Source organism: Lutra lutra, chromosome 18 (assembly GCF_902655055.1).
Source record: "Lutra lutra chromosome 18, mLutLut1.2, whole genome shotgun sequence".
Lineage (NCBI taxonomy): Eukaryota > Metazoa > Chordata > Mammalia > Carnivora > Mustelidae > Lutra > Lutra lutra.
This window is the reverse complement of record NC_062295.1, coordinates 608,359-617,324: the sequence shown is the minus strand read 5'-3', so window position 1 is coordinate 617,324 and position 8,966 is coordinate 608,359. Positions and strand designations below refer to the sequence as shown.

The window sequence follows — 8,966 nt, the reverse complement described above, 5'->3', positions numbered from 1 at the left end:
TCCAAGAGCATCCACCAGCATCAAAAATGATCCCTTCCACAGCTTTATTCAAAGTTCAGAAGCCCTGTGCACCCCGCACGCATCCCAAACACCCAGCCTCGGGGCTTACACGCACCCCAGAGAGGAGCCTCACAAGTCCAGTGCCAGGGGTGCCCACCCTCCAAGTCTGGACAAGCCAGCTTGGCAGGGCTATGAAGGTGCCAGAGGCAATCTTCCCATGGGCTCAGTCGGCCAAGGGGTGAAGGAGGAGAGATGTCTGCCTGGCCCCACAGCCGGTCCTCCTGGGGCTCATTTCTGTCGAGGTGTGCCCAGGAGCCCCCACTGCAGGGCCAGGAGAGCCCGGGCCTGCGGCTGCAGCGGCTCAGCCGCCCGCTGGAAGCTCGCCCGCTCCTTGCAAAGTGCCTCCAGGACCTCGGCTGGGGCCGCCTTCCCCGTGAACTTGCGCACAGGCTCCTCTCTGTAGGGAGAGGGGACGCCATGGGGAGACTGTTGGGGAAATGCCAGGCGGTGTTGGCAGGAAATACTTAAAGAACAGCCACTCCCTGGTGCCAGTCAGCCCAATAAGCAGTCCCCTGGCACCTCCTGCAGTGCCCAGATGACGCTAAAGGGGACCAAAGGACAGCAGGCCAGCCACCGGACACCCTGCTCTGGGTGCAGCCCCTGGGGTGAGCACAGGGCCCCCACAAGAAGGCTGGGGACGCCAACCAGTACTCACGCCACCCTTAGGAAGGGGTTGTAGAGGAGCTCCTCGCTCAGGGTGGATGGCACTGTGGGAAGGTCATCCTCGTCCCTCTTCTGGAATGACCACAGGCCCCTGTCACAGCCCTATCTCGAGAGCCCCAAGCAACTTGGCTTCACTCAGCCCTGCCCCTCTCTGGGGACGGGAGCAGAAGGGCTTCCTCGCCTCATCAGCTCCTCGAGGACGGCCACCCCACCACCTGCACAGGCCCCCATCCAAAGCCACCTACTCCTCCCCTATCCAGTAGGAGCCTCAGTCAATGGTGGACCCCGACTAACCAGGCTGGTCATGTCTGACTCTTCTGTAGACCCCCTCTGCCCCAACCTTCGTCCACCCTCCAAACCTCTAGGAGGAGAGAAGGTGGGGGTGGCCGCACCTTGGCCCATGACAGCTTTGCTCTCACGTGGTCATTGCCAGGCTCCACTTTCTGTGCAAACTCAAGGTTGCCCAGTGGTGTGTTCATGGCCACAGAACACCTTCTGGAGAAAGGAGGCACTCAGGGGGTGCACAGTGCTGCCACAGGCAGAGATGGGGGAGGCGCTCACCTGGGCTTGCCTGGCCCCTCCCCGCACTCTCTCACCCCACGCCTGGTCTGCCCAGGCTCCTTGGCTGGAGTGCTCATTCTGCACCCCCGCAGCACCAGTCAGGGTCAGAGCGTGCGGGTTGTGCAGGGTGACAGGACCCTGCAGGAGGGGAAGGGATGGCCACTCACCGTCTCAGGGGGCAGGCTGCCCAAGGTCTCCGTCAGGCTCTCATACATCTGCTGAGCTGTGCTTTCCAGGCGCAAGCCGCAACCCGCCACCGACAGGGCATCCCCTGGGGAGGGCAGCAGGTCAGAGAAGGTAGGGCAGGGTCACAGGCAGGCGGGGGTGGTGGGGCGGGGCAGCCAGTACCCGAGAACACCGCGGGTGGATCCGGACATTCTTCTTCCCACAGAAAGTAGCTCATGTGGCCAGAGGTGTGGCCTGGCGTCAGGAGACAGCGCACGTGGATGGCCCAAACTGCGGCAGAGGGGCGGGCTGCTGGTGAGGCGGGAGGGCCCTAGGCGATTCCCCGCCCTCCCGGGCGCGCGCTCACCCGCAGCTCCTCGCCGTGCACCAGCCTGCGGGTCAGCGCGCAGATGCGCTCATCCGCGCCCAGCACGGCCAGTCCCGGTCGCAGCCGCGCCAGCTCCGCGTTACCCCGCGCGTGGTCCCTGCGGACGGGTGGGAGCAGGATCACGCCTGGGTCGGGGTGGGGCAGGGGCGATGCCCTCGCGCCTCGGCCCGCCCCGACCGCGCTCACCAGTGGTGGTGGGTGGTCAGCACGGTGGTCAGTGATACCCCCTCCCGGCCCACGATCTCCAGCAGCTGAAAGGGACGGGAGTTAGGGAGATTTGGAAGAGCCCAGTGGCCGCCCCACCCCTCTGCCCCCCAATTAGGGCGCCAAGTGTGATGTACACAGAGTCCCGGGGCCTCGCGGGGGGGCGTGGAGGTACGGGAGACCCAGCAGACAATGACTGAGCGCCCAGGGCGTAGGACAACGGTGAGGCACCAGGGAGGAGAAAAACGGGGGTCGGAGACGGTCGTAACTTCAGGGCAGCCCCGAGATAATCCGGGAACCGTAATCGCCATGCGCCCAGAGATCAGAGAGCAGGGAAAGGGCCTGCTCCAGCCACGGTGGTCGGGGGACCCCAGCGGCGCTCCCCGCCGCCCACAGGCTGCCCTCACCCTCTTGGGCACGGCCACGTCCACGGCCACAGCCTCCCGCGTGTGCTCCTCGATGACAAGGTACATGTAGTTATCCTCGAGCACCGGGATGACCTTGACCTTCATGGTCGCAGAGCTCAGGCACCCCGCGTCTTCTCGTCGAGAGGCCCCCAGGCTTCCGAACCCCTTCCTCAGGGCGGGGGCTCCCCTCTCCAGACCAAGGCAGGGCTGCGCGAGGGAGGGGTCAGCTCCTCACACACATCAGGGGCCGGAAAGGGAGCCCGCTCGCTGCTCCGCGGACTTCCCGGAGCTCCGGTGCGGAAGCCCACGCCCCAGGCTCAGGCCGGGCCGGCCAGTTCGCACGCCATCCCGCCAGCGGCATCGACCACAACGACGGCGCCGCCACCGCGGCCGCCACTGCAGCCCGCAGCCGCGAAGGCCCCGCCCCTCGCGACGACGCAACCGCCCGGCGCGCCCCCTCCAACCACGCCCCCTCCGCCGCTCCGCGCGTCGCGCCTAGGCCTCACACCCAGGCCCGCCCCGCCCCGCCCCGCCCCGCCCCCCTCCCGCCGCGGCGCTAACACGGGTCGCGAACCGTTTCCTTACCCGCACGGGCTGACTGCGCGGACCGCCTCAAAGACTACCGGACAGAGACGGGCCTCGGGCGCTGGCCACGGCGCCTTAACGGAGCGCGGCGCTCGGCCCGGCCGCCGCCATGGCCCGTGCTCCGGCGTAGGGAGAGCGCGTGCGCGGGCGCGCGCGTGCCCGATGGGGGCCGCACGCACGTCGGGGGCCGCAGCGCCCGGCGCTCGGGCGCCGCCTCCAGGGAGCCCTCCGGGCGCCGGGGCTGAGCCCGTCCTCCTGAGTCCCCCAGTCCCTCGACTGGAACGTCCGCGGCCCCTTCCCTCAGGCTGGGGGCGGAGGAATCTGTCCAGTTTGTTCACCTGCCCATCCCAGCGCCCAGCCAGAAGCAGTGGGCACACAGAAGGTGCCTACTGTGCGAACGCCCACAGCAAGACAGGGCACCTTGCGCGAGGACAGCAGTGACCGCGGCGGTCGTTCCATTCTGTGCTGGCCCTTCTCATGAACTCCTGCTTCCATCAGGACCCAGGGTCAACACTGAGGCGCCGGTCTGCATTTCCCAGGTGAAGGATGGGTAGCCATATACGGAAGGAGCTGAGAGTGCCCTTCCCTGGCTCCCCTGGTGGGTGGGGCCCCAGACACCCCCAGGACCAGCAGGGGCCAGCAGAGGCCTTGGCAACACAAGCCACTGTGTTGCAGCAACAGGCGGGTTGGCAAGGCGGCACTGCCCTTGGGGAGGCCACAGTCCTTTCTGCCAATGGAACATGCAGCAGCCACAGCCCCCAGGCCGAGACCCCCACCTGGGGCCACTGAGAATGTGAGTCTCTCCAGGACACTTCTGTTTCTGCCATGGCGCCGGGGTTCCTCCCTAACCCCTCAGAGGCCAGGAGAAACTGTCCTCAGTCTGTGTGTGGAGGGGGTACTGCGGAGGGGGCAGTGCATGGCTGGCAGCTCTCCTTGGGAGTGGAGGCCACTGTTCAAGCCTAAGACACAGTGGGGGATGGGGGGGTGATGCCTCCCCAGGTTCTGCCCCAAGCAGAGGACTGGGCAGCCTGCCTCAAGACAGAGCTTCCCTCGGATCTGGAGCTGAGTGAGCAGCGGTGCCTGCAGGTGCGCGTGAGGCCCTAGGGGGCCAGCTAGCAGGAGGGAGGGTCCCCCGGACACCGCCTCTTACCCTGACCACCCACAGATCTCCAAGGAGTTGGTTGACCTGCAGATCTCAGCTCACCACATGCGGGAGCAGCATGAGGCTGAACTCTTTGAGCTGAAGAGTGAGGTGGGTGCCGGAAGGTGCCCCCATGTGCCGGCCCAGGCACATGGCGGGAGGGTGCATACCTGGGACCAGTGCTGTGAGGGGCCCAGGTATGCTCATGGGATTGTACACGCTCATGCAGCGTCTGTGATACCCACATCTCCCGTGTGTGCTGTGTGTGCCTGTATGTTCCCTGGTGATGTTGACTTACCCTGGGTGGCCTGACAGGAAAGTGCACCTGCTCACCCCGGTCACCCTACAGGTCCTACGGCTGGAGAGCCGAGTGCTGGAGCTGGAGCTGCATGGAGATCGCATAGCCCCCCAAGAGGCTGCCTTGGGGCGCCGCCAGGAGCTGGCACGGGGGCTCCAACACAAGGCCTGGGAGCAGGGACACTCCATCCACCATAGACCCCAGGTCGCCGTGAGTGCCTGGCTGGGTGGGAGCCAAGCAGGGGTGCAGCAGAGACAGTGAGGTTGGGACCAGTTCTCTCCTACAGGCACAGCCTGAGGACTTTCTGAGCCCTAAGGATGAACAGCAGAAGCTGGGGAAGAGCGTGAGTGCGCAGCCACCTAGCCTGGGGACCTGTCCGGATCTGTCCTAGCCCAGGGTGGTGTTGGGCAGTGCCAGGAACCCAGAGCTTGCGCACCCTGCAGGGAGAATGGAAGCGCGCGCTGGAGGAGCACAAGGCCCAGAGGCAGGCACTGGAGACCCGTGTGTGAGTGGCTGCCTCACGCGGGACAGGGAGGACGCAGGACCGCACCAGGCTCGGAGCGGCTTTTCCCGAGAACGGCGGGGAGTCCCCGCCCTGGGTCCCCGCTAAGCTTCACATGCATGTCCGCAGGGCAGACCTGGGCCAGAGGCTGCAGGGAGCCCGAGAAGAGGCCCGGACAGCAGGGCAGCAACTAGCGGCACAAGCCATGGTGAGGCCGGGCCTCCCCACGTTGAGGTCTAGCAGGTGGCATCCTACAGTCAGCAAAGGCCCACCTCGTGGAGTGTGGGTTCAAGGTCGCCTCCACCCCCAGGTGTTGTCTGCCTGCCAAGGCCATCTGCGCCAGGCGGAGGCAGAGAACGCCCAGCTGCAGCTGCAGCTCAAGAAGCTGAACGAAGAGTATGCCCTCCACTTGCAGCGCTGTGCCCGAACCGTGGCCGTGAGCACCGGGTGGGGTGGCCCTGTGGTGAGGGAGGCCTCGCGTCCTGGGGAGACCAAGCCTAGCCTGGGCGTGCCAGGCTGCTTCCGGGAGACCCCGGGGTCCCTGCCCTCGGCACTGCCTTGGCCGCTCCCTAGAGCGGGCTATGGGAAGGGGCGGGGGTGCGCCCAGCAAGCCCCGCCCTCCCCAGGCCTGGCCCCACACCGCCCCGCCCCCTCCCCTCCAGGAGTACGCGAAAGGCGCCGGCCAGGAGCCGGCAGCCGCCGCCCTCCGCACATTCCTGGAGACCACTCTGGAGCACATCCGGGCAGCGCACCGCAGCCGTGAGCAGCAGCTGGCCCGGGCTGCTCGTGCCTACCGCAAGCGCCTGTCAGATCTGAGCCGTAGACACGAGGAGCTGCTGGCGACCCACAGGTGGGCCCCTCCCTGAGCCGGGCACCGGGGTGGGGTGGCCCTATGTGACTTGGCATATGGCTTAGTGTGCAGCAGGTGCTGGCAGACTCCAGTGGGCACCTGGGACCCCCCAAAGCTACTTTTGACGCAGCCACCTTACACCTGGAACCCCGGTCTCTGCACCTGGTCACCAAACTCGGCCACCCAGAAGACCGGGCCAGGCAGGAAACAAAGCTCCGGAAGCTGCAGGCCCAGGTGAGCGTTCCCTGCTGCCCTACACTGGTCTTGGGGCGAGCACCCCAGAGCACACCCCAGGACCATCACAGGCTCAGCAAAGGCCTGCCTCGTGCAGCCGACTGGGAGTCCCTAGCACAGCTCACCAGGCTCATGCTGCCACCCTTGTTCCTACAGAAGGGGCCCAATGAAGCCTCCCTGGGGGTCACAGACCCACAGTGAGTACCCTGGGGTGGGTAGTGGGGGGACCTGAAGGGGGTCATTCATTTATTCCCCAACTCTAAGCCCTGGGTGGTGTGTTTTGGTGGCAGTGGGTGAACAAGGTGGCCCACCTGTGGCCTTGGGTTTTGGTCTGTATGGGAGACGGCCAAATGCCTGGGGGAAGGGGGGGCCCGACAGGAGAGGGGCTAACATTGAATGGAGGGCCAGGGAGATCCCCGGAGAAAGGGACCTTGCAGTGAAACCTAGAGTACCTAAGGATGAAGAGGTGTGGGGGATGGCTAGTAGAGGCTCTGGCCCGGGATGGGGGTGGACAGGACAGAAGCATGTTGCCTGGTGACTTTCACAGCCCTTGCCTCTGGGCCTCCATGTTCCTGTGCAATGCACAAGGCCTTGTGTCAGAGATATAAACCCCTAGAATGTGGCTTTGCCCTCTGAGCAGCCGGCCGGTGGGCCCTCTGGGCCTGGGTTGCCCTGCCCCCACGTACCGATGGACAGCTCAAAGTCCCAAACAGGGTTGAGTGGACACGCGGGCACATGTTGTCCTGACCTTGCTCCCAGCAGGCAAGTCAGGGATCTAAGGTCCCAACTTGAGCAAGGTCATCGGTCAACACCTGAGAGGACGGTGGCCCTCCTGCCTGTCCCTCTCTCTCCTCACAGAGGCCAGGAAGTTGCCTCCTGGGCCGAGATCCACCAGAAGCTCCTGGACTTCTCCCGTGCACCCAGGTAAGGCAAGGCTGGCTGGGGCCCTTTCACACTGTGTCTGGCCCTGTGGCTCACGCCCTCCCCATGCCAGGCGGAGCTGGAACGCGAGCGGGCACAACTGCTAGTCCGGGCCACAATGGCTGAGGAGCAACTTTCTGAGCTACAGGAGTACGTGGACCAGCACCTTGGCAGGTGGGCTGGGTGTGACCTGCAGGCCTCGGTCCCAGGTAACAGCACCGCCAGGCTGGTGCCTGACCCGAACCCCTCCTAGCAGGTACAAACAGGAAATCCTGAGGCTGAGGAAGCTCACGGGTACACAGGATGCCTGGGGAATGGGGACCACATCACCCATCAAGCCGCGGCACCCAAGGACTCGAAGCCGCTAGCCAGCTGTCAAACTCAGGGCAGAACTCTTCTTCACAGCCAGCATGGAGCCCTCCTCACAGCACCCCCTTGGGTGGGAGCGGGGTCGGGGGGTGTCATCCACCCAGCCTGCACCCACAAGAGTCCGAACGAGTCCACGAGTCTTTATTGTGTGCAAATGGTCAGCCAGCCTGAGAACTGGGGGGCCCAGGGGCTGAGGCAGAACTGGGTCCTGGGGACGCCTGACCAGCCAACCCGCCCCTCGGGACATCGTACGCCCAGACACGGTCCACACCCTCACCCATCACAGCCACGGGCTGCCATGTGGGGAGGGGGAAGCGCCCTGACACCACTCGGGCCCCTTCGGGCAGCTCTGCCTGCAGCTTGTCTTCCAGCAGTGGGAGCTGTGGGAGAGAGCAGGAGGGTCGGGGTGCAGGACAGAACACGGCCGCCCTGCCCAGCTCCTCCAGGCCTAACACGTTCCGGGAGGACGTCCTGCGCCTCCCCTGCCGCTGGCAGCCCCAGACCTACCACGCTAGGGGCCAGGAACACGGACACATTGCGGCAGTCCCTCAGGTCCACCTGCAAGAAGAAGGTCGCCCCGGCAGGGAGTAGGGCCCCAGCCAGGAGGAGGTCTGGTGGGCATGGGGCCACTGTGGCTTCCAAGTCCTGGCCCCAGCCCACGCAGGTGGCCGGAGAACCTGTGGTTGGGTTGCCAGCTCCCGGGCCAAGCCAGCACTGAAGTGTGGAGGCCGGGTGTGGGGTCTCGGGCTCCGGACTCCCTGGGTTACCTTCCAGAGGTCCTCACGGCGGTAGCAGACGCTGCCGGCACAGCCCGCCCTCCACGCGTGCAGCCGGGCCAGCCCCACCAGCCAGGGGTTCAGCTCGTAGCCCACGGCCGGGCGGAGGCCGCACCTGTGGGCGGCCAGCACCTGTGGGCACAGGAGGCTGTGGGGACCCGAAGGCGGGCCGGGCGCCGGCGAGGGGGCCCCCACCCCGCACGCAGTCCTTACAATCCTGCCGTCGCCAGAGCCCAGGTCCACCGTCTTCCCGGGGCGGCCTCGCAGCAGCGACAGCACGTGCTCCACCTGCCGCGCGCTCGCGCCCACGTACGGCACCTGCGCAGGGAGGCAGGGGTCTGGTCTCCGAGCGCGAGCCCCGCCCCCCCGCGCCGCCGGCCCCGCCCCGGCCCGCGCCGCACCTGCAGCCGCAGCGGCACGCGCCGGAAGCCGGGCTGCAGCAGCAGCGCCCACACGGCGTAGGCGGCCAGGCCCGAGCCCGCCGCCGCCTGCAGCAGCTCCCGCGCGCCCAGCCGCCGCCCGCGCAGCTCCGCCAGCGCCTCGCCCGGGTCGTCCTGCTCCATGGCCGCCGCCGCACCGGCCCTAAGCGCCGGCCGGGAGCTCACAGCACGCCCCGCCGCGCCCACCCGGCCCCAGGAGGCCACGCCGGAAGTGGCGGGGCGGAGGCCTCGGCGGGAGCCGGAAGCGGCCGTCCACTGGCGCTCCGGCCGGGGTCCGGTGCCCTTCCCGCGCGTTCCGGGCCGCGGAGCCTGCTCCCCCCGCCCTCCCCACCAGCCCCGGTCCCGCTCGAAGCCTGCGACCGCCAGCGCACCAGCGCCCAGGGCGACCCCGTGGACCACGCG

General features: G+C 67.1%; 3 protein-coding genes across 14 annotated transcripts; 1 reads left to right on the top strand and 2 right to left on the bottom strand.

Moving 5' to 3' along the window:
- Positions 1-20: 20 nt before the first annotated feature.
- Positions 21-3,528, bottom strand: HAGHL (hydroxyacylglutathione hydrolase like). Its single transcript, XM_047713277.1, is given in 10 exon segments — positions 21-457; positions 716-795; positions 1,116-1,190; positions 1,192-1,218; positions 1,452-1,555; positions 1,633-1,740; positions 1,813-1,934; positions 2,024-2,088; positions 2,449-2,655; positions 3,424-3,528. Coding segments are annotated over 10 exon segments (1,062 nt in total). The 3' UTR covers positions 21-288.
- CCDC78 (coiled-coil domain containing 78) lies at positions 3,433-7,554 on the top strand. 11 transcript variants are annotated; one of them, XR_007124359.1, is made up of 13 exons: positions 3,433-3,572; positions 3,709-3,826; positions 4,033-4,119; positions 4,199-4,285; positions 4,524-4,682; positions 4,759-4,815; positions 4,916-4,977; positions 5,104-5,410; positions 5,637-5,824; positions 5,890-6,255; positions 6,917-6,982; positions 7,053-7,153; positions 7,236-7,554. XR_007124359.1 is itself a non-coding variant. In XM_047713252.1 (13 exons), the coding sequence occupies exons 1-13, from the start codon at positions 3,511-3,513 to the stop codon at positions 7,345-7,347; spliced, it is 1,575 nt and encodes a 524-aa protein (XP_047569208.1). In that variant the 5' UTR covers positions 3,433-3,510; the 3' UTR covers positions 7,348-7,554. The 11 variants fall into 11 exon arrangements, 5 of the variants coding, with proteins under 5 accessions (XP_047569208.1, XP_047569207.1, XP_047569206.1 ...); XR_007124357.1 differs by having other exon boundaries at positions 6,818-6,982; XR_007124358.1 differs by having other exon boundaries at positions 6,818-6,982; positions 7,233-7,554.
- On the bottom strand, positions 7,474-8,687 carry ANTKMT (adenine nucleotide translocase lysine methyltransferase). 2 transcript variants are annotated; one of them, XM_047713275.1, is made up of 5 exons: positions 8,526-8,687; positions 8,338-8,442; positions 8,116-8,256; positions 7,856-7,906; positions 7,474-7,728 (listed from the first exon to the last, which is right to left on the bottom strand). In XM_047713275.1, the coding sequence occupies exons 1-5, from the start codon at positions 8,685-8,687 to the stop codon at positions 7,507-7,509; spliced, it is 681 nt and encodes a 226-aa protein (XP_047569231.1). In that variant the 3' UTR covers positions 7,474-7,506. The 2 variants fall into 2 exon arrangements, with proteins under 2 accessions (XP_047569231.1, XP_047569232.1); XM_047713276.1 differs by lacking the exon at positions 8,338-8,442.
- Between the last annotated feature and the right edge of the window lie 279 nt (positions 8,688-8,966).